This window comes from Canis lupus, chromosome 14, assembly GCF_048164855.1.
Source record: "Canis lupus baileyi chromosome 14, mCanLup2.hap1, whole genome shotgun sequence".
Taxonomy (NCBI): Eukaryota; Metazoa; Chordata; class Mammalia; order Carnivora; family Canidae; genus Canis; species Canis lupus.
Window position 1 is genome coordinate 46,737,399 of NC_132851.1, and position 27,825 is coordinate 46,765,223.

Genomic DNA, 27,825 nt, shown 5'->3' on the forward strand with positions numbered 1-27,825 from the left:
CAAAACCGACTTCTAAGCTGAATGCATGGATGAACGGAGGCCGGGGCGGCGGACACCTGCTGAACCCAAGTCACGAGGCCCGCATCGGGCTAGGGGCGCTCCCACTGAGAGAGAGCCCTGAGCGCCGTCTCTGCTCAGGCGTGGGGCTTTCACCCTAACCACCCTAGGCAACAGGTGTAGTTTCCATCCTTCCAGGTGAGAAACACCTGACGCCAGGGAGCGCCGGCGCGGCCCGAGGTTCTAGAGCCAGGCGGCAGCGGGGCTCCAGACAGCAGACCCGACCCGAGTGCGCATGCTCAAGAGCCTCCGGGGCTCCAGGAATGAAGTCGACTGTGTGGAGCCCCAAACCAGAGAAATGCAAGAAAAATCGGTTCCTCTAAACAACGGGATAGAAGGGGGCTCCCGATCCGGACAGTCAGCGGGCAACGGGACGAGGCCGGAGCCCGCGGCCAAGCCTCCCGCGGCGGGCGGGGCGGGGCGCGGTCCAGGCCGCCGAGGAGCGCGCGCAGCCGCAGTGCAGCTCTCGAGCGCCGCGACCCGGGCGAGCCGCCAGGAGGGACCGGCCGAGGGGGGCGGGGCAGACGGGCGCAGGCGCAGACGCAGGCCCCAGGATTCCGCAGGGAGGGCCTGACGTCACTTCCTCCGCCGGGCCGCCAGTGCTTCCGGGTCGCGGTCCTCTGGAGCCCGTATCTGGGTGGCTTCCGGGAGGCCGAGCGTCGCTCCGCTCCCCACCCCCACCTCCGCTGCGGCGTCGCGCGCCCGCCGGCCCGCCCGCCTCCGCGCGCTGTTCTTCCTCCTTGACCCGCGTCGGGTCCCTCTCCAGGCCCGGATCCCCGCGGCTACCCGCGCCGTCGCTCGCCGCCGTCGCCCGGAGGTGGGTGAGGTGACGCGGAGAGCCGCCGTTCCGCCCCCCACCCCCGCCCCCACCCCCGCCCGGCCGCCGCCTCCGCGCCCTCCGCCATCTTCCCGCCTGAGAGGGTGGGCCGGGCGCGCCCGGGGCCCGAGTGCCGCCGCGGGCGGGGACGCTGTGGCAGGTGGGGACGCGCATATTGAGGCGAGCGGTGCGGGAGACGGTCGTGGGCCGACGACGGTTCAGGATTTTTTAAAAAATTAATTTATTATTTATTTATTTGTTGACTTTATTTTTTTTAGCTGTGCGTTGAGAGGTTAAGAGTGGCGTGGTGTGAAGGGGCCTCGTTGGCCCTGCTGCAGGGTGTCTGAGGTGGGGATACGCTCACGCTGCTTACTCCATCTTTAGGCTGGAAGCGGCCTGTCGAGCGACCTCTCCGTCCGGGAGTTCACGTGAGCCTGTTTGTCGTAGCGGGGGCTGGGCGGCGGGCAGGCCCTACGGTGGCCCGCGGGGGCCCGACCTCCTGCCCCCCGCCCCCACGCCCGTGCCCGTCGCTTGGCACGGTGCCCAGCGCTCATTCCAGGACCTACGCGGTTCTCTGACGTGTTGGCCTCAAGTCCCGAGCGAGGGGTCGGGAAGAAAAATAATAAAAAAAAAGTATGTTCTTGAATTGTGTGCATTTTTTAAATTTATTCTTAAAGATTATATTATTTATTTATCAGAGACACAGAGAGGCAGAGGCACAGGCAGAGGGAGCAGCAGGCGCCACGCAGGGAGCCCGACGTGGAACTTGATCCCGGGTCTCTGGGATCACACCCCCAGGTTGCAGGCGGCGCTAAACCGCTGCGCAACCGGGGCTGCCCTTTTTCTTTTTCTTTTTCTTTTTTTGCTTTTTATTTTTTTATTATTATTCTTTTAAATCGTACCTATTCGTAAGTGTCTAGGGAGCGGGGAAAGTGGAGGACACCGGATTTGCCGTCAGCTTTAGCGGCGGGGGCAGCGATGTGACGTCATTGTCCTTCAGGGTCTGTGGCGCAGTGCTTTGTGGGAAAGGCGGAGTGTCTCCGGTGGCCATTATTTGCTTCTTTGAGAACGGAAGCCCAGCAGTGAATTTCTGGGCTGTCTCTTCCGCCGTTTTGGAAAATCACGGTTATCACGCACATACTTCTGAAAGGCCCAAAATCTAGGATGACGTGAAATAATCCAGCTTTAGGAGGAGAAATAATCCATGTCTTTGATCTCTTTTTTACATCTTAATTTGACCTAGTCTGTCGATAAATAATGATAAAGGATCTATTTTCTTTTCCACTTAAGGGACCTAAGATGAGTAACCAGTTCCAAATTAGTTAACAGGTCTGTTGCTTGTTGTATTTAGGTCACTATTTTTATTAATGTCAAGTCCTCCCGATGTAGTAAGAAGTGTTTAGTTAATGATTGGTGCGTGCTTGCCTGCCCTGTTGACTAGTGATTTTACTGTACTGTGTCCTAGTTTATTTTGGTCTATCTAATGATTCCTGATACTTAAATTTTTTTGTTTTTGTTTTTTTGATGCAGGAAACATGAACGGGAGGGCTGATTTTCGAGAGCCAAATGCAGAAGTTCCAAGACCAATTCCCCGTAACTATCAAATATTTATAATTAGAAGCATGTTCAGTGTAGAAAAACTCACTGCCTTATGTGATAGTAGCTGGACTGGCTTCACCCAGGGGCTCACGTGGTTTAATGATCTGTTATCATCTTGAAATTCTTTTTTTCTTTCTTTCTTTTTTTTTTTTTTTTTTTTTTTAAGATTTGTTTATTTTAGAGCTAGCGTTGTGGGAATGGGGTAGGAGAGAGAATCCCATGTCACATACTTACTGTGCCACCCAACTCCCCACCTTGAAATTCTTAATAATTTGAACAGATGGTCCCACATTTTTTTTTAAAGATTGTATTTATTCATGAGAGACAGAGAGGCAGAGGGAGAAGCAGGCTCCATGCAGGGAGCTGGACATAGGACTCGATTCTAGGGCTCCGGGGGTCGTGCTGGGCTGAAGGCAGCGCTAAACCTCTGAGCCACCTGGGCTGCCCTGGTCCCACATGTTCATGTTGCCTTGGACCAAGATGCTACATTATGTAGCCAGTCCTGATAGATGGTAGCACTGACTTCTCTTTGAAGTCAAAGTTTGCTTTTTAAAAGTTACCAGCCTACTGTTTAGAGACAGACTCTTAACCATGGGGAACAAACAGGGCTGCTGGAGGGGAGGTGGGTGGGGGGATGGGGTAATGAGTGATGGGCATGAGGGAGGGTCGTGATGTGATGAGCACTGCAACCGACAAATCCCTAAATTCTAGTTTTGAAACTATAATAATACACTATATGTCAACTAAATTGAATTTAATTTTTAAGAATTTGTGAGCCAGTTTCACGCATTTAAAATTTTTTTTTTAAAAATTGGGTGTGTTTTGTTAATGTTTAGACTGAATTAAATTTTTAGGCTTAGCTTTTCCATGGATATTTTAATGTTTGCCAATTTCCCTTGGTGAAAAGACATAGGGGCTGATTACATTCCAACAGAGGAAGAAAGAAGAGTCTTTGCGGAGTGCAATGACGAAAGCTTTTGGTTCAGATGTAAGTTGAATTTTCTAATCAACAAAATTTGACCTTTAGTACCTGAAATTATTGTGACATCATATAGAACAAATTGGCACACTTTGGTGTGGTGTGGTTCTTGCTAAAAGAGGTTAAGGGAAACAAATTGTGCATAAAGTAATGATTTCTAGAACTTTATTCAAGACCATAAGTTAATTTTGTTGGTAACAGTGATAGCTAACATTTATTGAGTATACATGGATTATATAAAAACAACCCAATTAGGTTGATAACTATTAACCCTTACTTTATAAATGAAGAAATTGAAGTTTAGAGATGTTAAATGAATTACCTGGTGTTCTACAGCTGGTAAATTGTTATGTCTGGATGTGAAGCTGGGTCTGAGACAGAAGCTTGTGATTTTAAATTCTTAGACTTCTATTATATGATAAAACCTAGTTAAAAAAAAAAACCTAGTTAGTTCCCATTTTATTTTTGTGAAATATTGTTACACTGTTAGCTCCTGATTTGTGACTAGAGACCTTCTACGTGAAGATTTTTTTTTTAAATACAGAGAATGTTGAAGGCATTAAACAATCTTACTTTTTTTTTTTTTAATTTTTATTTATTTATGATAGTCACAGAGAGAGAGAGAGAGAGAGAGGCAGAGGGAGAAGCAGGCTCAATGCACCAGGAGCCCGATGTGGGATTCGATCCCGGGTCTCCAGGATCGCGCCCTGGGCCAAAGGCAGGCGCTAAACCGTTGCGCCACCCAGGGATCCCACAATCTTACTTTTGAACAGAGTCCTGAAGCTGCTTCATGTGGTCACTACAGTCCTTTCAAATAAAGTAATTTTTTTTTTAAGATTTTACTTATTTTTGAGAGAGAGAGCTCTAGCCCGAGCAGGGGTGAGGGAAAGCAGAAGCAGACTCCTTGCAGAGCATTACAGCTAGGACTTGAGGTAAATGAAGAAGAATGTCAGAGAACACTTAGATGAAAGGAACAGTGAGCAAAGGCAGAGTCTACAATAACTTGATCTTTACTGGAGTCCTGAGGCTGAATTGATTGGAATAGGAATCTTCTGTTGGAAGTACAAAATAAACATAACACCAAGAAGTTAAAGATTTGATTCATAATATACTTTTGGTTCAAGGGCCAGAACAGTTGTAATTTTTTTTAAGGATTTTATTTATTTATTCATGAGAGACCTGCAGAGACAGAGGCAGAGGGAAAAGCAGGCCTCCTCTGGGGAGCCCTATGTAGGACTCGATCCCAGGACCCTGGGATCACCATCTGAGCCAAAGGCAGATGCTCAATCACTGAGCCACCCCCGTGCCCAGTTTGTAAATTTTTAAGAGGAAGCTTAGGTAGCAGTGTGCAGGATGGGTTAGAAGGATGAGAAGTTATGTTTTTTGAAGTCTGTTACGAACTTTTGGCAGCAGCTCAGGCTTGCAGTTATTGAGATATTAATCAAAGTATCATTTGGAGAACAGAAGATGGGTGGTATTGAAATATTTTTTAAAGGATACATAGTAGGATTTTTAAATAAACAGAGTATAAGGGGTATTAACTTCAAGATATCTAGCTTAGGAAACTAGTGATGACTTTACTGGTTAAAAGATGTTTAATAGGAGTTAGAAGTTTAGTTTGGACACTTTCCTCGTGTAACATCTGATTGCAGAAGATTGGTAAGCAACTAGAGAGGAGCAAAGGTGTATGAGAAATTAGGGTTTGAGGTATAGTTGTGTTGGTGAATTCAAGGAATTGGGTGTAGAAATAAAAGTATAAAACTGGTAATATCTGTCATGTGGCTAAAATGTAGGAATAGAATACATGACAGAAGTTTGGGTAGCATGCTTGGGTAAGGCAACAAGAGGTAGGGAAAGAATCAACAGAGACCAAAAAGATAATAGGACCTTTCATAAAATCCTGGGCATTTTATCTTTCGTTCAAATATTCAGAGACTTACAGAGCTTTCAAGCTAGAGAGAACCTGAGTAAGAATTAGATGATGGTGCACATCTGCAGTGAGAATAATTCTTTTAGATCTATAGTTGTCATGGATCAGAGACCTGTAAAAAGTGTCCATGACTCATAGTTTGGGAATAATTTCTCAGGGAACTCAGTTGTACTCTGGCAACAGATAATTGATCTTTGTGGATTACCTAGAGTAGATAGATAAAACAATCTATCTACAAACAATAGATAGTGGATTACCTAGAGTAGATAGATGAAACAATCTATCTACAAACAATAGATAAAACAATAAAACAATTTTCAAGTCTATTGTTGACACAGAATTAAGAAAAAAACAAGTCTGGTGGAGAGAGGTTTGGGATCGTTGTAATGTTGGGCTTATGGCCACAAAGCTATTATGGTGTTTAGATTAATTTCTGGCTGATAAACTTATTGTGCAAGTATAACATTCTAAATAGCTAAAACAGCATTATGCTAGAAATATTGAAGGGCGGTGATCAGTAGGCAGAGCACTCATGTATCTTAGAAGTAGAACATGTAGTATATGAGCAACAGAAGCCTTAGTAACTCTGTGTATTCAAACAGATTAAATATGGGGAGCCTAGCTGGTTCATTCCGTAGAGCCTGTGACTCTTGATCTTGGGGATGTAAGTTTGAGCCACACGTTGGGTGTAGAGATTACGTAAAAATAAAATGTTTTTAAAAACCCTGGATTAATTACAAGTTTGAAAGCACACAATAGAGAGGTTAAAACCCAGCTTACTAGCTGTCTACCATATCTGGATTACTGGAAAATTACTGAATAACTTAGATATTACTACATTAATAAGTAATGATTACTTTTAAAACACATAGGCTAGGTGTTGCCTATTGCAGCGACATCAAACATGGAAAACAGAGAACCTTGGCTATAACCGCAGAGAACAGGCATTTTAGCATACAGTTATCAGGAGAACTAATAGTCCTGCATTAGGAAATTTTGTACGTTAACATTTACATCTTCGTATAAGGATGTGCATGCTTACGTATTTCAAATATGCAGTATGTGATGTTAACATTTATATAAATGAGTTAATGGAATACGTGTTTGGAGAGTATCATCTTACGTCCATTGTGGTTTTTTTAGATTTTATTTATTTATTTATACATGAGAGGCAGAGGGAGAGGCATAGAGAGAGGCAGTCCCCTCGCGGGGAGCCCGATGCAAGACTCTATCCCAGGACTCCAGGATCACGCCCTGGGCCAGAGGCAGGCACTCAACTGCTGAGCCACCCAGGCGTCCCATGTCCATTGATTTTTAAAAAGGTGTGATGAAAGTAGGAATGAGTAGAAAAAGTACTTACGAAGGTAATTTTTATACATTTTTTAGATCTATTAAATATATTCATCTTGGTTTAAAGTCACATTTGATCTAGAGTTTATTTAAAGTAACTTGTTTATTTCTACTTCAATTGCTTTTAATTTTAAAATGTAATTGTGAAGGGATCTTATTTTCAGTTGCTTGAAATTGTGGTCCTATGTACTAACCACAAACCGGTTCTATTTGTGCCCAAACATACAGGTAATGAAGGAATCTACATAAAAGGGTTGGGGTTAGCGTAATATGTATTAATGTTACAGTAGTTCTCAACCTCTGGAATTACTAAAAAGATACACGAATTCATATTGATTGGTTTTATGCATCATTTATAGATTTTGTGAATAGTATACATGTGTACTAACTGGTTTTCGTTTTCCTTTTAATTTTTTTCCTTTTTTTTTTTTTTTAAGATTTTATTTACTTATTCATGAGAGACCGAGAGAGAGAAGGCAGAGACACAAGCAGAGAGAGAAGCGGGCTCCATGCCGGGAGCTCATTGTGGGACTCCAGGATCAAGCCCTGGGCCAGAGGCAGGCGCTCAACCTCTGAGCCACCCAGGCGTCCCTAAAGACTTTTTTTTTAAGATTTTATTTTTATTTATTCATAAGAGACACAGAGAGAGAGAGAGAGGCAGAGACACAGGCAGAGGGAGAAGCAGGCTCCACACAGGGTGCCTGACGTGGGACCCAATCCCGGGTCTCCAGGATCAGGCCCTGGGCTGAAGGTGGTGCTAAACCACTGAGCCACCCGGGCTGCCCTAAAGATTTTATTTTTAAGTAATTTCCACCCATCATGGGGCTTGAACCCACAACCTGAAAATCAAGAGTTGCAAGCTCTACTGTCTGAGCCAGCCAGTGCCTCTGTACTAGTTGTTTTTAATGAGACAGTATAGTGAATGATGAGTATAGACTTTGGTGCCTATCTGGATCCAAATCCCAGCCCCATCACTTAGCTTTGAGATTTTGGGCAAGCACCTGCTGTCTATGCCTCAGTTTCCTTATCTATATAATGGGGATAACATTTCATGGGATTATTATGGGGATTAATTCAATTTATTTTTTTTAATTCAATTTATTTTTTAAGTATTAAGCTTTCTATATTAAATGGGTATTAGTGCTACTGTGATGGACAAAATACAAATTTCAGTTGAACACAGTTATGAATTTAAAATAGCATTTTGAAAAAAAAATAGCATTTTGTTGTTGTAAGAGTAGAGGGAATTTTAAGGAGTTTAAGGAATTTTAGGGGTCCTTGTATTGGATATGGTTCAGACCAGGGTCATGATGCAAAATAGCTTTTGGTTAACAGTATTATTGGTTTGCCTAAAGTAACATTATTTAGACTCAGATAGGAGTCACATACTGCAGTGGAAAATGCCATGGACCTGGCTGGGGGTCAGGAGACTTGGGTTTTTTTGTTTTGTTTTGTTTTTAAGATTTTATTTATTCCTGAGAAACAGAGACAGAGGCAGAGGGAGAAGCAGGCTCCCTGTGGAGAGCCCCATATGGCACTTGATCCTGGGACTCCAGGATCACTCCCTGAGCCCAAGGCAGGGGTTCAACCACTGAGCCACCCAGGTGCCCAAGAGACTTGGGTTTTAGTTCCAGCTCTACCACAAACTATCTATGTTGCTTTTAAGCACATGACTTGTTCTTTCTGAATATCCGTTTACTCTGGTTAGAATAAAGACTTGATAATCTCTGAATTTTAGTTCAGTTTTAGCATTCTCTTTTACTGTGACATGAGTTAGACTTTAGTTCTAATCCATTATCCTTTATAGCATGAAAATAAGTTGAGATTTATGCAAAGATACAGTAGTGAATGACAGAACTAGTACTAGAATTTTCTTGACCAAACTGTTACTCTCTGCATTATACCATCTTGGCCTAAGGACGAAGTGAAATGGGAACAGCATTGTCCATTGTAGAGATGGCCAACTGACTCTCGACACCTTTTATCCTTGTATGATTCTTCAGTGCTTCCATCTTGCAATCTTCAAATTAAACGGAAGGGGAAAAAATGATAAATTATATTGATGATGCTATAATGAAAAGGGACTTGTCCTTCAAAAACTTTAAGTGGTAATATGTAAAGATATTTTAACCAACCAACCTTCAAGAAAGCATTTTTCTTGCAAAAGTAAAATCCATTCATAAATAGTAGACCAAGGATTCAAATGTTGGGGTTTCTGTATATTGTGTCTGATGGCAAAGCTAATGCCCTACTCCAGAATTAGGGTTTTTAATTATGAAATCTCTAATAATAATTTGGATGTCTTACTTATTTTAGTTCTTAAATTGCTCATATAGTCTGGACCAGCGTTGAGCAAACTATAGCCTAAGGGCAAAATCTGTTTTGTACGGCCATGAGCTAAGAATAATTTTTACATTTTTATTTTAGATGGTTGAAAAAAAAATCAAAAAGATAATATTTTGTTACATGTGAAAGTCACATGTTTATATTTTTGCATCCATAAATTTTTATTGGAACACGTCTATGTTCATTTGTTTACTATTGTCTCAATGCTTTTGCTTTAAAATGGCAATTGAGTAGATGAGGCAGAGAAACCTGTGGTCCACAGAATCTAAAATATTTACCATCTGGGTCTTTATAGAACATTTCCCAACCCCTGGTCTGAAACTGTGCAGTCCAATGTAGCAGCCACATATAGCTATTTAAGTTTGAAATCATTCATAGCAGAAATGATACAAAGTAAAATCAGCAAAAGGGAAGGAGTGTGGGGTAAAGTCCAGAGGAGACCAGACACAGGCTTCCATAACTTCTCTGCTGGTAGAGTCACACACAAAAGGACAACTCCAGCTATGAGTTGTGATAACATGAGTGAAGTGTTATCTACCAAGGAAACTCAGTAGAGACTCAGTGCCTGGGGTTCTTCCTGGGAACTGGTGGGTCACATAGGCTCAGCCTACCAAATGCCAAAATTCCAGACTCCAAAAGAAAGCAGGTATTCAGGATAAGCTGTATTTGTTTAAGCAGTTTAGGCACAGTGAGCCACTTATCATTCAGGTCAAGTTTTATATCACTTATAGGGAACTGTTTACCAGTCATGTTCCCACACATCAGTCAAAGACCTAGTAAGGGGATCTTTTTGAGGATAGCAGCCTCAGGGCTCCTATTTTAAATCTAATGCACACTCCTTAGCCTGGGAAACATGGATACAGACTACTACCATCATCACAGAAAATTCTGTTGGACAGTACGGGTGTAGAAAACTGATTTTTAATTATGAGCTCCTTTGAGATTATGATGGAGAATTTTGAATTTTTCACTCTGGGTTAATATGTGTATATATTTTGTAGACTTTTTAAAATTAAGAATAGTTGACACACAGTGTTACATTATGTAATATTTTCACCTGGTTTTAAGGAATTCATTGGTTTAGAAGAAAAAACATTAGTATTTAAAATATATACTTGTGTATTCTTGCCCCCATCACCGTGTAATTGTGGACAAGTACTTCTTGCATTTTGGTTCACACAGTGTACCACAGAACTTTAAAGCTTGCGCTCTGGTATGAGACTGTTAGAATCTGGAACTGCCATCGAAGTAGTTATATGGCCTTGGGCAAACTACTTAACATCTCTGAGTTCCAGTTTCCTTATCTTTAGAAGGGTAGTAATTAAAGCTCTACCTTAGAGATACAGTAAAAAGTAAATGAGAAAATGTATATAAGGCTCTTGACATGGGCCATGGAATTTAGTTATTATTCAGTAGTGGATCTTATTGTGTATAATAATACTTCTTGCCTCTCATTAATTTATTCCCCCTTACTCTAATTCAGAAATTACTTTTGGTCCTTATTTAGTATGTTGTCTTAATTGATGATATTAGCGAATGGCTCTCTTAAAGCCAAATCTAAATAGTTCTTGAATTACATTGTTCAGTATTCGTAATAGTGTCTTAAATTTAAAATGTTTCTTTTATATTTCTGACTGTATGTAATACAGCTTTTAAAAATGAAAAAAATCTCTTAAAGATCTTAATTGTGTGACATACTGCCTAGATGATTTTACTGACACTTATGAACTCAAATTTTTTTCCTTTTGTTGATGCTGACAAGTTCTTTTTCCTCCTTTAGCTGTGCCTTTGGCTGCCACAAGTATGTTGATTACTCAAGGATTAATTAGTAAAGGTAAATATTTAAACTTGAAGTTTATTTGGCATTTTGGATATCATTATAGTTTTATATATTATTTTCCTGATTTTTAGATAAAGTATAATAATGTATCATTATACATGTCATTGATAAAGTTCTGCAACCTCAGGAGAGTTATGTCTCCATGAACCCACTGACTCAGATATACTGATTTGAGAATTTGATGTCCTCCAACACTGTAGCAACATTAACAATCTATAAGAGCAAAAAAGTAACAAAACCTGCAGAAGGTTTGTAGGAAGTAGTGACATCATCACTATCATCATTGTTACCCTAGGATCTTGTTAGAAATACAAATTCATGGGCCCCATTCCAGACCTTGTTTTTTTTTTTAAATAAAAAAGATTATTTATTCATGAAAGACAGAGAGAGAGAGAGGCAGAGACATAGGCAGAGGAAGAAGCAGGCTCTCCGTGGGGAGTCCAATGTGGGACTCCATCCTGGGACTCCAGGATCACGACCTGAGCGAAGGCAAATGCTCAACTGCTGAGCCCCACCCAGGCATCCCCAGACCTCCTTAATCAGGATCTTTGAGGATAGTGCTTAGGACTCTGTTTTAACAAGCTCCAGGTGATTCTTTTGCACTGGTTTAAAGATCAGTAGGTGCTGGCTCCTTAAACCAGAGCTTTGCCTTATACTAAGAGTGGTGGGACACTTTGTCCCAAATTCTCTTGGTGTGAATATTACAGTGGTTTGCTCCTACACATAACTGATTACACACAAAATAAGTGAAGCAAAAATTCCATTTTTTTAGTTACAGATATGTTGTGATAGAACGGTTTTCAGGTAAAGTGAATGAAAATGTTAGAACCTGTAACAGGACAAATTTTTCTTACAGCTAAAAATACTCCTGGCTGCTTGGTCACCATTTGGTGATTGACTTGTCATCAATGGCAGTTTATGCCTCCATGATTTAATCTACAAAAGTCATACCATGATCAACAATATTGTTCCAAAGTTTTCCTTTGTAATTGTAAGGTCTGAGCCTGGAGTAGATTTCAGTAATCCATTTTTTATTTTTAATTTTCAATTTTTCAAAGATTTTATTTGAGAGCGAGAGCGAGCTTTTGCTTGCATGTGAGTGGAGGAGGGGGCAGAGGGAGAGGGAGACAGAATCTTAAGCAGTCTCCACACCCAGTGTGGAGCCTGATGCAGGGCTCGATCTTGTGACCTTGAGATCATGACCTAAGCAAAAACCAAGAGTCGGACACTTAACTGACTGAGCCACCCCGGTGCCCTTCCAATTTTTTTTTTTTTTTTTTAGAAAGGCTGAAAATGATTTAACCTGGTTTATGGAATAATGTTTATTATATAACTTTGTCCCGGTTGGTTGTTGTTACTGTTGGGATTTTTGATAATTTGGAATAAAAATACAAAAAAGAACATTATTAGTTACGTAACAGTTTCCCAGGATTAAGTTGTTTTTTTTTTTTTTTTAATTGTTAAATTGTACTGGGTATTTGTTTTGGATGTAGTATTCTAATAAAGTCAGTCTCAAAAAAAGAAATTGGAAGACTTTAGAAAAGGAATTCAGAATCCACCAAAACATTTTGAAGATTTTATTTCTTCATGAGAGACACACAGAGAGACAGGCAGAGGGAGAAGCAGGCTCCCTTCAGGGAGCCCGATGTGGGACTCGATCCCAGAACCCCAGCTTTGAGATCTTAGCTAAAGGCGGACGCTCAGCCTCTGAGCCACCCAGGCATCCCAAGTCATTTTGCATTTAATCAAAATGCCTGGTATTTTGTATACACATTCATCCACAATGTGTCATACTTAACATAGTCTTAGCTCCATCACTACTTGTTCCCATTCTTTCAGAACATTTAAACATGCCCAGGTCTGTTCTAACTTGAGAACACAAAAAAGAAAAATCTTCCCTCACATCCCTTTTCAACTGTCGTCAGCTGTCTTGCATTTGAAGCCAGACTTCACAAATGAGTACTTCACTTTTTACTTCTTTTAACCCAATACAGTCTGTGTAAAGAGATTATGCATATGTTCTGACATTTACCAGAACTTTAAAAGGTTACTAGCACAACCTCCTTGTTGCTTAAGTTCGATGGGCAGTTTTTGTTCTTGATGGATGTTGGACTTTAACCAATCTTTGAAACAGTTCTCTTCCTCTGGTTTCCGTGACAGCGTATTCGGATTTTTCTCCTGCCTCTGGCAACTCCATTTTTTCATGTTTTTTGAGTGTCTGATAGATATTATACACTGTTTTTGGTTGATAGCACTAGAAGACAAAAATTCATGACCTGTTGGTACTTGTATTTTAATGCGGGTTTTCATCTTCCACTTGTTCTTCAGAGTTCTACTTTGATTCTTAGTCTTCAGTCTGTGGAAACTATTACCCAACGATAATGTCGCCTTCAGTGACCATTTCGTGCTCTAAAACCCCCATGATTATCCCTAGCCTACGTATCTGCTCCAGAACCATATTCTGCATATCTTCAGATGAATGGCCCTCACAGGCTCTTCAGAATGACTTACTTGATCTCAAGCCGAGTCTATTTCCCCCCAAACCAGTTTCTCCATTGTCCCCATGTCTGAATGGTATCACTCTTCATTCAAGAAACTGAGGCATTCTCCTTAACTTCTGACCCTTATTTGCCTTACCCAGTGAATGTTCATTCTAGTCCAGCTCTTAAATATCTCTGTAAACTATTTCTGTCTACACTACCACTGTAATTAATGCAGCCGTCTGTTGCCAAGAGTATTGAATTAGCCTTCAACAAGTCTGTTTGCCTCTATTCTTGCTACTTCCCCCTTAGGAAACAGGCTATCTCTGGCACTGATCAGAGGGCAAAACTAAAAACTCTGAGGGATAAAGAAAACATCATGTTTACTGTTACGTTTCTACTTTGTAGTGTTTGTTGTAAATGGTCTGTGACTATTTGGGACAGAATGAAGGAATAGTTCTTTTGTATGAAAGTAGGTATTATCGTCTTCTCATCTTAGTTGTATAACTAAAGCTAATAGCATAACTTGTTTTTATATTTCATATACATGAAATCCTACAATTAAACATTCTTTTGTATACGTTATAAGATTCATCCAGTGGTGAAAGCTAAATGAAAGAATATATCCTGTCCATAAAATGAAAAACTAAATATTGTCAATATGGCAATTTCCATAACCAGTGGTATGGTGGAATTGGCTTGTATCACTTCCAAAAAGCTGATTGTTAAATTTTCAAGAACTTGGCAAGCCAGTGTTTAATCCCTCGGTAGCTCGAAATAGGTCTGGTGCAAGTATTTTCTCCACAGAAATTGACCAGTGTTACAAATCTGGGATTTTTATTTGGAGAGCTGGTTTTTGAGCATGTCACTAGATTAATCCACACTGATGCCTGTAATTGTAGATTGTATATTCTTCTTGCCGTATAGTTTTCTGTTGTGTATATACGACAGCAGTTTTATCCATCCTGTTGTATGTTGGCAATTGGGTAATTTCCAGTTTTGACTATTACAAATGTTCTGTGCGTACAGCATCTTTCAGTAGACATTTTGCTGGGTCATAGTTTATGTATATTTTTAGCTACTGCCAAACTTTCTAAATTGTTTGGACTCATTTATACTCTCAGATCAATGTATTAGTAGTTATGTTTGTGTTACATTAGCTCCAACACTTAATCTTTTCATGTCCCTTGAACTTTTAGCCATTGTGGTGAGGAAACAGTAATACTGATTGCATTGTGATTTTAAGTTACATCTCCCTAATGAAGTTGAGGACCTTTTCTTTTGTTTATAGCTCACTTAAATATATTCTTTTTTGGTGAAGTATCTGTCCAAGTCTGTTGTCCATTTTTTCCATTGGATTGTCTTTTTCTATTGGTTTTGTGAGGGTTTTCTATGTCTTCTAGAAGTGAGTCTTGTTAGATATATGTATTGTGATTACTTTTTCCCACTGATTAACTGTACTTAATATGATAGAGTCTGATTTATCATGAGGGCGTTTTGTGCTCCGAGATCTTTGTCTGTTAAAAGGATGCAAAGAATCTCTTTTTTTTTTCTATAAGCTTTGTTTTTTCTTTCATACTTAAATTTTCAAGTCATTTGGAATGGTTTTTGAATACAGGCATATCTCGTTTTATTGTGCTTCACTTTATTGTGCTTCACAGTGCTTATGGCAACTCTGCTTTGAACAGGTCTCATTGGCACCATTTTTTTCAACAACATTTGCTCAGTTTTGTGTCTCTGTGACACATTTTGGCAATTCTCAGAATCTTTCAAACGTTCTCAACATTTGTGATGGTGATCTGTGATCGATCAGTGATTACAACTCTAAAAGCTCAGATGATGGTTAGCATTTCTTAGCAATAAATATTTAATGTATGTATATCTTATTTTTTAAACATAATGCCATTGCACACTTAATACATAACTTTTATATGTGCTGGGAAACAGAAAAATTCATTTGACTTCCTTTATTGTGATTCTCCCTTTACTGTGGTGCCATTGAACTGAACGTGCAATATTTCTGAGGTGTGCCTGTGTTGTATGAGGTAGGACTAAGGTACATTTTTCCCCCCATTATGGAAATGAAGGTGACCCAGCACCATACTTTGAAAGGATTGTCAGTGTTCACTGCATGCAGTGTTGCCTTTATCATGTCTATGTGTGGATCTGTTTCTCGACTCTCTTCTGGTTTTGATCAGTTTATCTACTCTTGTACTTACAACTGTCTTGATTACTACAGTTTTTATTATAGATCTTGATATTTGTTGGTAGTCAGTTTTCCAGTTTTGTTTTTCAATATTCCCTTTGTTCTCAGTTCTTTGTGTTTCCACATGATTTGTAGAATAAGTTTTTCAACTTTTAGGAACACTTTCTTTGATTTTTAATTGGGATTGCATTGAATTTATAGATGAATTTATGGAAATTGCCATATTGACAATATTTAGTTTTTCATTTTATGGACATGGATATATTCCTCCATTTAGCTTTCAGTTGTCTCAGTAAGTTTTGTAGTTTTCAGTGTATAAATCTTTCATATTTTTCATTAGATTACTTCCTGGTTCTTTGATTTTTTTTTTTGGTGCTGTAATTTGTATCTTTCAAAAAAGTTTGGTCTGTTTCTGGTATGTAGAAATCATACATATTTTTCATATTGACTTTGTATCAAGTGATCTTGCTAAATTCTTCAAAGAGATTCTAGAGTCTTTTATATTTTCTTCATATTTCTATTGATGTTGAATTTATTTGGTTCTCTCATTTATTTCTTTAAAGATTTTACTTATTTGAGAGCATGCATGCACGCACAAGTGGGTCGCGGCAGAGGGAGAAGCAGACTTCCCGTTGAGCAGGGAGCCCATTGTAGGATTCAGTCCCAGAACTCTGGGATCATGACTTGAGCCGAAAGCAGACACTTCACCAACTGAGCCACCTAAGCACCTAACTTTTTAAAAACTGCTTTTGTCTCACAGAAGAGACTAGATTATGACTCACCGAAATAGTTTTCTTGCATTTTTTACCACAGTTTGTGTCATTGTCTTACATACCTTTAGCATAAATTTGGCATAACCCTATTTTATTTTAATAACAGCTAAAGCATATTAATTATATAAATGTGTCTGTTCTAACAATGTGACTCAGAAATATATACTCTTATCTTTAGGAATCCTTTCAAGTCATCCCAAATATGGTTCCATCCCTAAACTAATATGTAAGTATGGACAACACTAGTTTTCTTACCTAAGTAAAATAGTTTTAGTAAATGTTTTGTCATGCCCAACTCATAACAGTTTTTGATTATTTGTTTTGACCAGCTTATTTAAGCTTTTCATTAAATGGACTAGTTGACTACTTGGGCATTTTATTGTTAGGATTAAGAATTATAAAGTATTTGAAAGAGGATTTTTTTTCTTTTACAATATAATAAAATTAATCTGTAAAGATACATAGTATTTTAAAATAAATTCTCTGGTTTATGAGGAAAGAAAATAGTCCAGATATATTGATTAATCAAAGTAAAATGTCTTTTAAAATTAAGTCTAACTTTAAAAAATCTCTTTACGTTTTAAAATGTAAGTAAGCATAATTTATATATTATAGTATGGTTTATAGGAAGGACGCTAAATTGCTTTAAAAAAGAACACTCCAGTCTTTCTATGAATCTTTCCAAGTTAGTCTTTTTTTTTTCCAAGTTAGTCTCTTTTATATTGGAAATAAACACAGAAGACAACAGTAGCTACATTTATATACCACTTCATAATTCATTACTTTAAGGGATTTCTTGCACGTAGTTTTAAAAAGTGTTATGAAATTAGCTGGGTAAATAGTATGGATTCCCATTTTATAGGAAAAGAAATGACCTGAAATCCCCATGACTAGGCTAGAACTCTCTTTTGAGTCTCCATTCCATTATACCTTTACCACATCTTTCCTGTCTGTACTAATAATTAGTAAAGTGGAATTTATGTATCATGTTGCTGTTTTATTTTGGATTATTTTGTTTTGTGAAAGTGAATTAGATCTACAGAATCTGTGTTTTAAGATCACATTTCTTTTTTTTTTTTTTTTTTTTTTAAGATCACATTTCTTAAAAAGTATCCTTTTAGGAAAGATTTTTATTTAAATGGGCACACTGAGTAACATTTTTTGTTTGTTTTTTACAAATAAGTTGCTTGTATCATGGGATACTTTGCTGGAAAGCTTTCTTACGTGAAAACTTGCCAAGAGAAGTTCAAAAATCTGGAGAATTCCCCTCTTGGAGAAGCTTTACGCTCAGGACAGGCCCGGCGATCTTCACCATCTGGGTAGGCCAAATTCTTTTTTTTATTGAAGGTTTTTAATTTTAGCTTAAAAAAAAATTGTAACTGGATATTGCTATGATTTAGGGCATGAAACATTATGTAACCTGAAGGATCATTGGAAACTTGCCGTTTTGCAGCAAGCTAAAGCTATTTTATTTTTAAAAGTGGATTAAAATTTGTCTACCTTTGTTTTATTTTTATTTATTTATTTGAGTAAACTCTGCCCACAACTTGGGGCTTGAACTCAGGACCCCAAGATCAAAAGCCGCCATGCTGTACCAACTGAGCAAGCCAGGTTGCCTCTACCTTTGTTTTATTTTTTTTTATTTTTATTTTTTTAAATTTTTATTTATTTATGATAGTCACACAGAGAGAGAGAGAGGCAGAGACACAGGCAGAGGGAGGAGCAGGCTCCATGCACCGGGAGCCCGATGTGGGATTCGATCCCAGGTCTCCAGGATCGCGCCCTGGGCCAAAGACAGGCTCTAAACCGCTGCGCCACCCAGGGATCCCCTCTACTTTTGTTTTAAATACAGAATCACATCCTGTTGCGAGCATTTATACTAGGATTTTAATTTGGCAAACACCTTTGATTACTATATTTTGGACTTTTGAATTTCCAAATTTTAGCAGTCTCATTTCTTAACAAATTTCAACTTTTTAATCCTGTTGTTTAAAATACTAGGGAAATTATCTAAGTATATAGTATATTGTTTTAATTATCTAAGTATAAATAAATGAATCTGTCCACCTGGATAGGTAGATAACTAATAATGTAATTAAGTATAATTAGTTGATAAATTATTATAAGTGGTAAGCCCCATGAAAGCTAGTATTTCATATCTGCTTTATCAAAATAGCATTTACGGCCTGCTAGCTGTGGAAGTAACTTCCCAGTTAATGTGGGAACTGGACACATTTTTCATTTGAAATACTTTATTCTTTGCAAGTACTTTTTTAAAAGATTTTATTTATTTTAGAGAGTGAGAGAGACCATACATGAGCAGGGAGGGAGAAGGAGGGGAAAAGAATTTTAAGCATGGGACTCTGTTCCATGACCCTGAGAGTTGGACACTTAACTGATGGAGCTACCCAGGCACCCCTCCAAGGACTTTAAACACATTAAAATGATCTCTGAAGTAGGGCGCCTGGGTGGTTTAGTTGGTTAAGGAGTTGATTCTTGATTTTGCTTCAGGTCACGATCTCAGGGATGTGACATTAAGTCCTGCATTGGGAATCCCTGCTCAGTGGGGAGTCTGCTTGAGGTGTCCCTCCCCTGCCCCTCCCCACTGGCAGATTCTCTCTCTCTCTCTCTCTCTCTTTCTCAAGTAAATCTTTTAAGAAAATGATCTCTGAAGCTTAGGAATTAGAAAATTAAATATACACTTTTCTTCTGTATTAAGGGTGATCGTTTTTAAGTTGTATAAATGGGTCAAAATATTTTTAAAATTTTTGTGGCAGAGAAAAACATTTCATTTAATTGTAATAAGTAACAATGTTAAAGTTACATAATTCCTTTAAAAAGTAAGATAACTAGTTTTCATACCAGAACACTTTTTTTTAGGGTATAGGCAATAATTTGCATTTCGTATACAATATGATTTACAGGCACTATTCTCAGAAGTCAAAATATGACTCAAATGTGAGTGGTCATTCATCTTTTGTGACGTCTCCAGCAGCAGACGACCTAGAAAAAGAGATGCTTCCTCATTATGAGCCAATTCCATTCAGTGCTTCTATGAATGAATCTACTCCCACTGGTATTACTGATCATATTGCCCAAGGTAGAAACTTCTCTTGAAATGAATTTCAGCATTTTATGGTCCAACGTATGTATAAACTTTATTGATGACTTTTTCTTCTGGATATCACCTGTATGTTTCACCATCAGCCTAAACTCAGCATGTTTGTTCATTTGTTTCTTCATTCATTTAACATTTTATGACGTCCAGTAGGTGTCAGGCACTCAGCTAGGTTTGGAAGAAGTACAAATGAATGAGACCTGGTTCTTGTCCTTGAGAAACTCTCTTAGACTGCTAGAAGATATAGAAATATAAGGAAAAATTGCTAATGTGTCTTATTAATTGAAAATACTAACAAAGTTAGTGATTATAGCAAAGAAGTGATAAATTGGACCTTGGGGAAGCTTCAGAGAGGTTACACTTGTTAGGCTGGTCTTAAAGGCTTTCGGCTTCTTTGTCTATAATATGAGAAAAATAATAATTACCTGCCTTACAGAACTGTTGTCAAGTGAGAAAATCCATGTGAAAATGCTTTGTGAAGTTTGTGTAAATACTAGCTTTGAAGATCACAGAATGTAAGTGCAACAACATCAACTTTGGATTAAGGCCTGGATTTGAAAGAATGACATTTGCTAGCTATGTGACTTTAGGCAGGTAATACCTTGTGATCCCTTTAGTTTCTTGATCTCTCCTCTCTTAAAGAACTTTGGGAGTGAGATGAAATAATCAGAGGTAATGCCTGTCAAGTCATAGGCTCTCAATAGTTGTTTCCTTCCTTTGTTTTTTCAGTCTAATTTGGGGTGACAAGTGAAGAATTAAGAAGTACAATTTGAAAAAAAAAAAAAAAAAGAAGTACAATTTGCAGTTCCTTATCTAAAAATCCTAAAAACCAAAAAGCTTTGACAACCACAAACTTTATTTTTTATTTTTTTTTTAATTCATTTTTTATAACCTGCAGCTTGAACACCCGACCCCAAGATAGGAGTTGCACGCTCTACCAACTGAGCCAGCCAGCCACCCCTCCAAAGCTCTTTTCTTTTTACAGTTAAACTGATGATCACATCTGACTTAACTGATTTCAAACCCTGACCTAAACTGACATGGCTATTTATCTTTATCTTAATATGATTATTGCTGCTTCAGACCTCTGAATGGTTAGATATTAAGTAAAATACGGGCTATATACTATGACCTCTTTCTAAAATCTGAGAAACTGAATTTTGAAACATTTCTTTTTTTTTTTTTTTTTTTTAAATTTTTATTTATTTATGATAGTCACAGAGAGAGAGAGAGAGAGGCAGAGACATAGGCAGAGGGAGAAGCAGGCTCCATGCACCGGCAGCCCGACGTGGGATTCGATCCCGGGTCTCCAGGATCGCGCCCTGGGCCAAAGGCAGGCGCCAAACCACTGCGCCACCCAGGGATCCCAATTTTGAAACATTTCTGACTAGAGTTTTGGATAAGGAATTGTGGATAGAATATTCTTCGAAAATGTTGGCTTTAATGCAAACACCATAAACCAGTAACTATGAGGAACAAACAAGATTAAAGGAACATTTGGGCTTTTGCTGTTTATGAAGGGAAAGATTTCGATCTAGGTGTAGCTTAAAGGGAAGGAATGAGGGATCCCTGGGTGGCGCAGCGGTTTGGTGCCTGCCTTTGGCCCAGGGCGCGATCCTGGAGACCCGGGATCGAATCCCACATTGGGCTCCCTGCATGGAGCCTGCTCCTCCCTCAGCCTGTGTCTCTGCCTCACTCTCTCTCTCTCTCTCTCTCTCTCTGTGACTATCATAAATAAATAAAAAAAAAAATTTAAAAAAAAAAAAAAAGGGAAGGAATGGAAACAGTGGGGAGAAATTGATTATAGGTCAGTTCAGGTTCTAGAGGTTGTAGAAGGGGTTCTAGGTAGGTTAGAAAGTAAAGCAGCCACTAAATGTATATGGCTATTTAAATTAATTAAAATTTAAATCAGATGGAAAATTCAATTCCTCAGTTGCTTTGTAGCACTTCAATTGTTCACTAGCCACATGTGCTAGTGGCTACTCTGTTGGAATGATTGCAGATAAAGAACATTCTCATTGCAGAAAATGATATTGGACAGCATTGCCTTAGAGCAAGTTGGAGTGGGGACAGTGAGGATGAACATTTTGGAAAGGAAGAAACAGAAGAGAATGGAAATTAAAGTAGACAGACATTCCTAAGTGGATGAAAGGTGTTGAGTCTTGACACCACCCCCCCTCCCCTTTTGGAAACCAAGACCTTCCAGTTAGTCAGAAAGGGAAGGAGGTAGGAGGCAGGTTAGGCAAGAGTGGTTAGTTATTTTATCTTCAAAGGCAGCTGTTCTTACTTCTCACTGCAGCTCTCATTTGCCTACTCAAGTTCAAATCCGTTCTTCTTGTATTCTAGTCATGCATCACTTCTTCCCTTGTAATTTCATCTTTCTTCCATTTGCATTAGAAAATTCCATTCCATATTGCACAATTCCTTTTCCAAATAAAAGCAGAGACAAAAAGCCCCTTGGTATCTGCCCACAGACTACAGCAAGGCCCATATTTTAATATATTTTATGTCCTCAAGAGCAGCCATCTGTTCATCCACTGCTCTGCTTTCTCAACCCTTTTTCTAAGTCGAGATTGTGCTCTTTGACTACCTTCTACATGGGCCAGTCCTGGCCTCCCCTGCTTTGCCCCAACTGCCGTTCTCTCTTAGCAGGATGCTCTCCCCTTTTGTGAAAGTCTTGTTTGCCCTATTTGGTTCTGCTTCCTTTTCCCAGGAATTGAGTTATTAATCTTTCAAAGTAGAAAGCGCTCCTTCATTGTGTTAGGAGATTTATCATAGATAGTTTATTATAGTTAGATTTAAATCAATGCTGTTTTATATTTTATTCCTTCCAGCTCTTTATAACCTTCCCTAAGTAGTAAATCATGCTCCCTACACAATGCAGAATATTTTCATTGGGCTTTGTAAAGTGGAAAAAATTCTCCCTAATCTTCTGATTTATGTTTCCATTATTTGTCACAGCATTTTGGAACCAAGAAGTATTTTTCTTTTCAGTGAGATAAAGCATTAGACCTGGAAGGAACTTTAGAGATAGATCATCTGGGCAGACTTTTGTATTTCACAATTGAAAAAACCAAGATTCAAAGAAGTTTAGTGATTTGCCCAAGGACGTTCACGGATTGTTGGCAAAGTGCAAATGAGAATTTAGGGTTCCTAACGAATAATCTAGGACACACCGTTTCCTTCAGAATTGTAAAAATATCATTGTGGTGAAGGGAAATGAGTTTCATAATTACTACTAATGAAATGTGAGTGCTTTTTATTTTTATTTTTATTTTATTTTATTTTTTTTTGCGAGTGCTTTTTAAACCCAATATATGGCTATAATATTTTTCTTTGCATTCTTTTTTTAGCAAAAACTTAGTTTTCAAGAATGGTATACTCTAATTAGAAATGTATTACTTGGTGTCAGTGCAGTATACTTTGTAGCAAAATAAAAGGTTATGCTTGAAAACATTTAACATGTTATTATAGTGGTTTGAAAATTCTGATTATTCACTGGGACCTTACTGTAGAGTTCGAAAATACCACTTATAAAAACTGCTTTTTAAAAAATTATTTTAATTAATATGATTATATTAACAAAATAATATGCCCAATTTGTATGTAAAAACCTCTGAGAAATACTACTTCTGGAGTAGTATATAAGATTTGTAAGTTAAGTAGTTGACGGAATGTTAGGTTAGCATGAGTTCATTTCTTTGGGCTTTTTTTTTTACTGGTTATACATTTTGTAAACTGATACTTGCTTCTTCCTTCTAGTAGTAAGAGTAACCACTTATCTATTTTTACATCAGTACTTAACTCTTTGATGATACATGATGCTACCTTGACTTTGGGAGAGATAAAGAATAAATGCTGGTTCCCCGGCCAAAATGATCATTGCCACTTTTTTCTACCTCAGTATTGCTCCGTTACACCTGAGTAAAAATGATGCCTGTGGTGATCAAAGGCTGTGTTTTATACTTTTCAACAGCTATTTTCAAGTGTGTTTAAGCATAAAGATATTCTTTAATAGTTATTTGTGTATAGCCTCTGGTTATAGGAACATTCAACTATGGAAATACTACTAAGTAAAATATATACACTGTCAAGTTTTGTTCCATTGTCCCTAGTAGGATATATTTCTAATTATATAAGCATTATGAATAATTTTCTAGTTTAAAACACTAGCATTATAGTGAGTATAAACTGCGTTGATATATATTACAATATCCATTCTTCTGGCCATGGTTACCTTTTAATTTTTTATGTTGATTTTAAATTTTAGAAATAAAAGCTTAAAAGTGTAAGAGAAAGGCAGTTTTTGTTTTGTAATTATCTTGGGGAAAATCTGGTACCTTTGGAATGGTGGTAATGATTTGGTCTTTCATTTTACTTTATTCTGTTTTATTGTAGGTAAGCATTTATAAAACTTACTTACTTTGGGTTTACTCAAATCCTTTTATCACCATTTATTAACTGTTTGTTGTTTTAGGACCTGATCCCAACCCTGAAGAAAGTCCTAAAAGAAAAAATATTACATATGAGGAATTAAGGAATAAGAACAGAGAGTCATATGAAGTAACTTTAACACATAAGACTGACCCCTCAGTCAGGCCTATGCAGGAAAGAGTGCCAAAAAAAGAAGGTATGGTAGTTTAGTCTGAAATCACTTTACTCTCTAGGGTTGGAAACTGCAGCATTAGTTAAAAATGTTAATTATACTAATATGTGATTTAATTCCTCAAGCAATTAACCAAAATAACATTTTTTTTAAAAGACTAGTTCTGTCACAATTACCAGTTTTTCCTTTTCTAAGGTATTTCAAAGACCATTTTGTGTTAGAAAATAATCAAGTCCAAAAAATAAATAAATAAATAATCAAGTCCAAATAGTGGCATGACTTAAGACAGTAGGACTACTTTTAATACATTGTAGAAATTATAAATCCATTTGAATATTTTCTTTTATCAGGAGTCACTTTGGGATGTAGTAAGTGTTTTTTAAGCGATGCATCAATTGCATAAAACCAGATCTGATTGCCGAGGTGTATAATAGGCTGTAATGCCACTTTGAGCAGAGCGAGAGAATCCTGATTGAGTAATGAAATTGATTGTCTCATATGTTTTGTGAAATTGAAATAGAGTTATATGCATTACATACCAGCTTTTAGGGCACTTCCAAGAGAGGAGTTTGACCTTTTTTTCAGTAGTACTTTTGCTCTATAATTAATTACAAATTGAAAAATCACAGTTTGTGTTCATTCCTTTTGGAATAGCTATACATTAACCAAAGGAAATTTTCTGACACAGAAGTTTACCCCTAATAAAAGAAGGCATTTGGAACGGGTACATACCTGTTTGTGTAGAATTTTATGATGTCTTTTTTGAGGAATTTTAGAGAATCATTGTTTAAGGTTTTCTAGTTATTACTTTAAAAAAAAAAGAAGTGGAAGGAAGAGGTCCTTGGTACCTTCTTGAGAGTCCTATGCCAACAGAAAATGCAAAAATACATAAAAACCTTGCATATTTTTTATTTTGGTCTTTTAGAATCTTTCTAATCGTTAGTGGTTGGTTCATTTAGAATTCTGTTTTATAACAATTATGGATAATACCGCTGCCATTAATGTTTAAAAATCCAGCTTTAAAATAGATTTGTAATAAAAAATACTGGATGTTTTTCGTTAATAATTAACCTTTAGCATAAACGTTTTGCATTTGGTGGCCATTAATTTGTAATATGTAGACTTACTGGTACATTGTTCCACTAATTTGAGTATTTAGACTGTAAGCTCCATAAGGGGCAGGCAGTAGCATTTCTCTCATTTTTGTAATCTTTTCTGTTACATGTCTGCATGGCTTAGTACTCTGCGCTGATGTAGCAGATATGAAGTGTTTTGGTTGGGCCTCAGTTATAAAGGTTAACAAAAGGAAATGAGGTAGATCTTTAGCATTTGCTGGGTTTTGACATTTGTGGTTTTGACTGAACAGTCGTAAAGTTCTGTTACATGACACAGTAATGTGAAATAATTTTTTTCTTCTTCCTCAAGAGAGCTGATTTTTTTTGTGTGTGCTTTCTATAATTTAAAGAAAATTATGAAATAGTTTGAGTGATTATTTTTTTTAGAATGTTCTATTTTGGAATTGACAGAAAATTTGACATTAGTACAGTGTAGATTCACTTGGTCAGAAAGTGTCAGAGTTTTCAGCTTTAGTTTGTGTCGATTGTGTTGGTTGACATTCTGTGTTTGCTGACATTTATCAGAGCTAGAAATTAAGACTGAGAAATCCCCAAAACATAAACATATTATCAATTAGCCATCAGGGCAATGATGGCAGTGCACATGATAACAGCTTCTAAAAGACTATCTTAAAAATAAATAAATAAAAATAAATAAATAAAAGACTATCTTAGACTCACAAGGGGATGAAAACTAGGGGAAAAGGCAAAATAGGAGAAAAGTATATAATATCTTAGTAAATAATGAAATAGTTAGACTTAAACAGTCTCTCTGAAAGAATCTTGGGGAAGGAGTCCCTGGTCCATACTTTGGTAACCGCTCCTTTATGTCTTATATGAACATTCGAGTCTTCCGAAGAGTTGTAATCCGCAAGTGAAGGCTATGTAGAAGAGAGGTTGAAAGTAAAAGAGTAAAGAAGACAAAAGAGCCTATTTCAAAATGTAATTTTATGTAAAATGCAGGGATATTGGAAACCCATTTCCTTATATAGTATTAACAGCTCGTGGGGGAGAAGAATGAATTAACTACAACCTGAAGACTTGATCATTTCTGTTATGGTGTTTTTTGTGAAAAACAAAATTCAAATGCTTGTTACTATTTTTTATTTCCTGGTAATTTTTTCTTTTTTGATATGTGCTATATAATATATACCACAGTATGGTGAAGTTGTAAAGATATGTCCGTGCTTTGGACCTAAACAGACCTGTATTCAGAGTTCAGTTCTATTTGCTTTATTAGGCTGGTACCTTGGGCAAGTTACTAATCTGATTTCTCACCCTTAAAATGGGGATTGTGTTTACTTTATAAGGTTGTTATGAGGATCAAATACTTAGGTAAAGTTTCTGATAGAGTGCATCATTACTTATATCCAACCTTCAGTTCACAAAAGTCTCACTAGCCCCTTTCTCTTATGTGCATTTGTTGGAAATGAGAGAGAAACATGGTTTTCATCATACTAGCAAATTTAGAATAGTATCTTTCACTTACTACTATTTGGAATCATCAATTATTTGTGCTTTTTTCCTAGTCAAAGTAAACAAATATGGAGATACTTGGGATGAGTGAAAAATTGCATCATTGGACCTACTGAAGGAGTTTCAATATCCAGCTTCATCTAGGTGGTCATGAATATCTGCATGCTTTGAGCTCAGCAGCAGTCTTCATAAACACATTTAAAACTAGAACCTGGGTTCTTGTGGTTTGGCTTATTAAAATGATGTTTAAAAACAGACTTTAATGTGAATATTGTGTGGATGTATTCACCTTGAGGAACTATAGGAATGATGGTATTATACCATGATCACATACAGTTTGTGAAATCATTTTTAAGTTACAGGGTAAGGATGCTTTTATGAAACTGTAAAGAGATTGTAATACTCTAGATCAGCATATATTGAAGATACAGATCTGCATGTTGAATGGGGGGGTGGGGGGAGCAAGTGTAATTTTAAGTGTTAAGCTTCACATCCAAAAACTATTAAAAAGCCTTTCTCCAGTGTTTGCTGTATTCACTTATTAATGTTTATGATAAATAAAATATAAAGGAACATGCATCTTCATTGATTTCATGGTGTTACTGTTTGTAATCTCTGTATAAGTGGTGTTTTGTAGGGATAGGGAATTTGGTCAGATTGTGACTCCTGTAAATAAACATAGTAAATAGTTCAACACCTTAAAGCAGTGGTTGTATTTGAAAAATTTGCAGATTCCACACCTTCATTATTACCTAATGTTTGTTTCTGGTTCAGGTGAATGGGAAATGAAATTAGTTTCCTCTGAAGTCTACTTACTCACGTTGCCCGCCTACCAGAAACCTGGCAAACCAGTTATTGTAAATCCCCAAACTTGGTGGCTTAACAGTGGTCATGTTTTACCTCCGTTTTCTCTGTGGGTCCTGATTAAGGAAGGACTCAGCTGACTGATGCGGCTGTGTCTGAGGTCCTCCAGGTGCTAGATGCTTCCTACAGCAGGGAACTAGAGCAGCTGGGGTCTCGCCAGGGCATCTCTCCCTTCATTTGATTTCAGGACCTTGCCGTGACCCTTGGGTGGGTTTGTGGGCTCCTCACAACACGGTGTGCTCAGGACAGACTGTTCATGCGACTACTTA

General features: G+C 37.9%; 1 protein-coding gene across 7 annotated transcripts; it reads left to right on the forward strand.

Moving 5' to 3' along the window:
* Positions 1–641: 641 nt before the first annotated feature.
* Positions 642–27,277, forward strand: OCIAD1 (OCIA domain containing 1). 7 transcript variants are annotated; one of them, XM_072774997.1, is made up of 10 exons: positions 958–1,034; positions 2,165–2,203; positions 2,405–2,467; positions 3,381–3,461; positions 10,859–10,912; positions 16,556–16,603; positions 17,561–17,696; positions 19,302–19,477; positions 23,973–24,125; positions 26,746–27,277. In XM_072774997.1, the coding sequence occupies exons 3-10, from the start codon at positions 2,410–2,412 to the stop codon at positions 26,781–26,783; spliced, it is 744 nt and encodes a 247-aa protein (XP_072631098.1). In that variant the 5' UTR covers positions 958–1,034; positions 2,165–2,203; positions 2,405–2,409; the 3' UTR covers positions 26,784–27,277. The 7 variants fall into 7 exon arrangements, with proteins under 7 accessions (XP_072631096.1, XP_072631101.1, XP_072631102.1 ...); XM_072774998.1 differs by having other exon boundaries at positions 1,019–1,507; XM_072774995.1 differs by lacking the exons at positions 958–1,034; positions 2,165–2,203 and adding an exon at positions 642–874.
* The last annotated feature ends 548 nt before the right edge of the window (positions 27,278–27,825 follow it).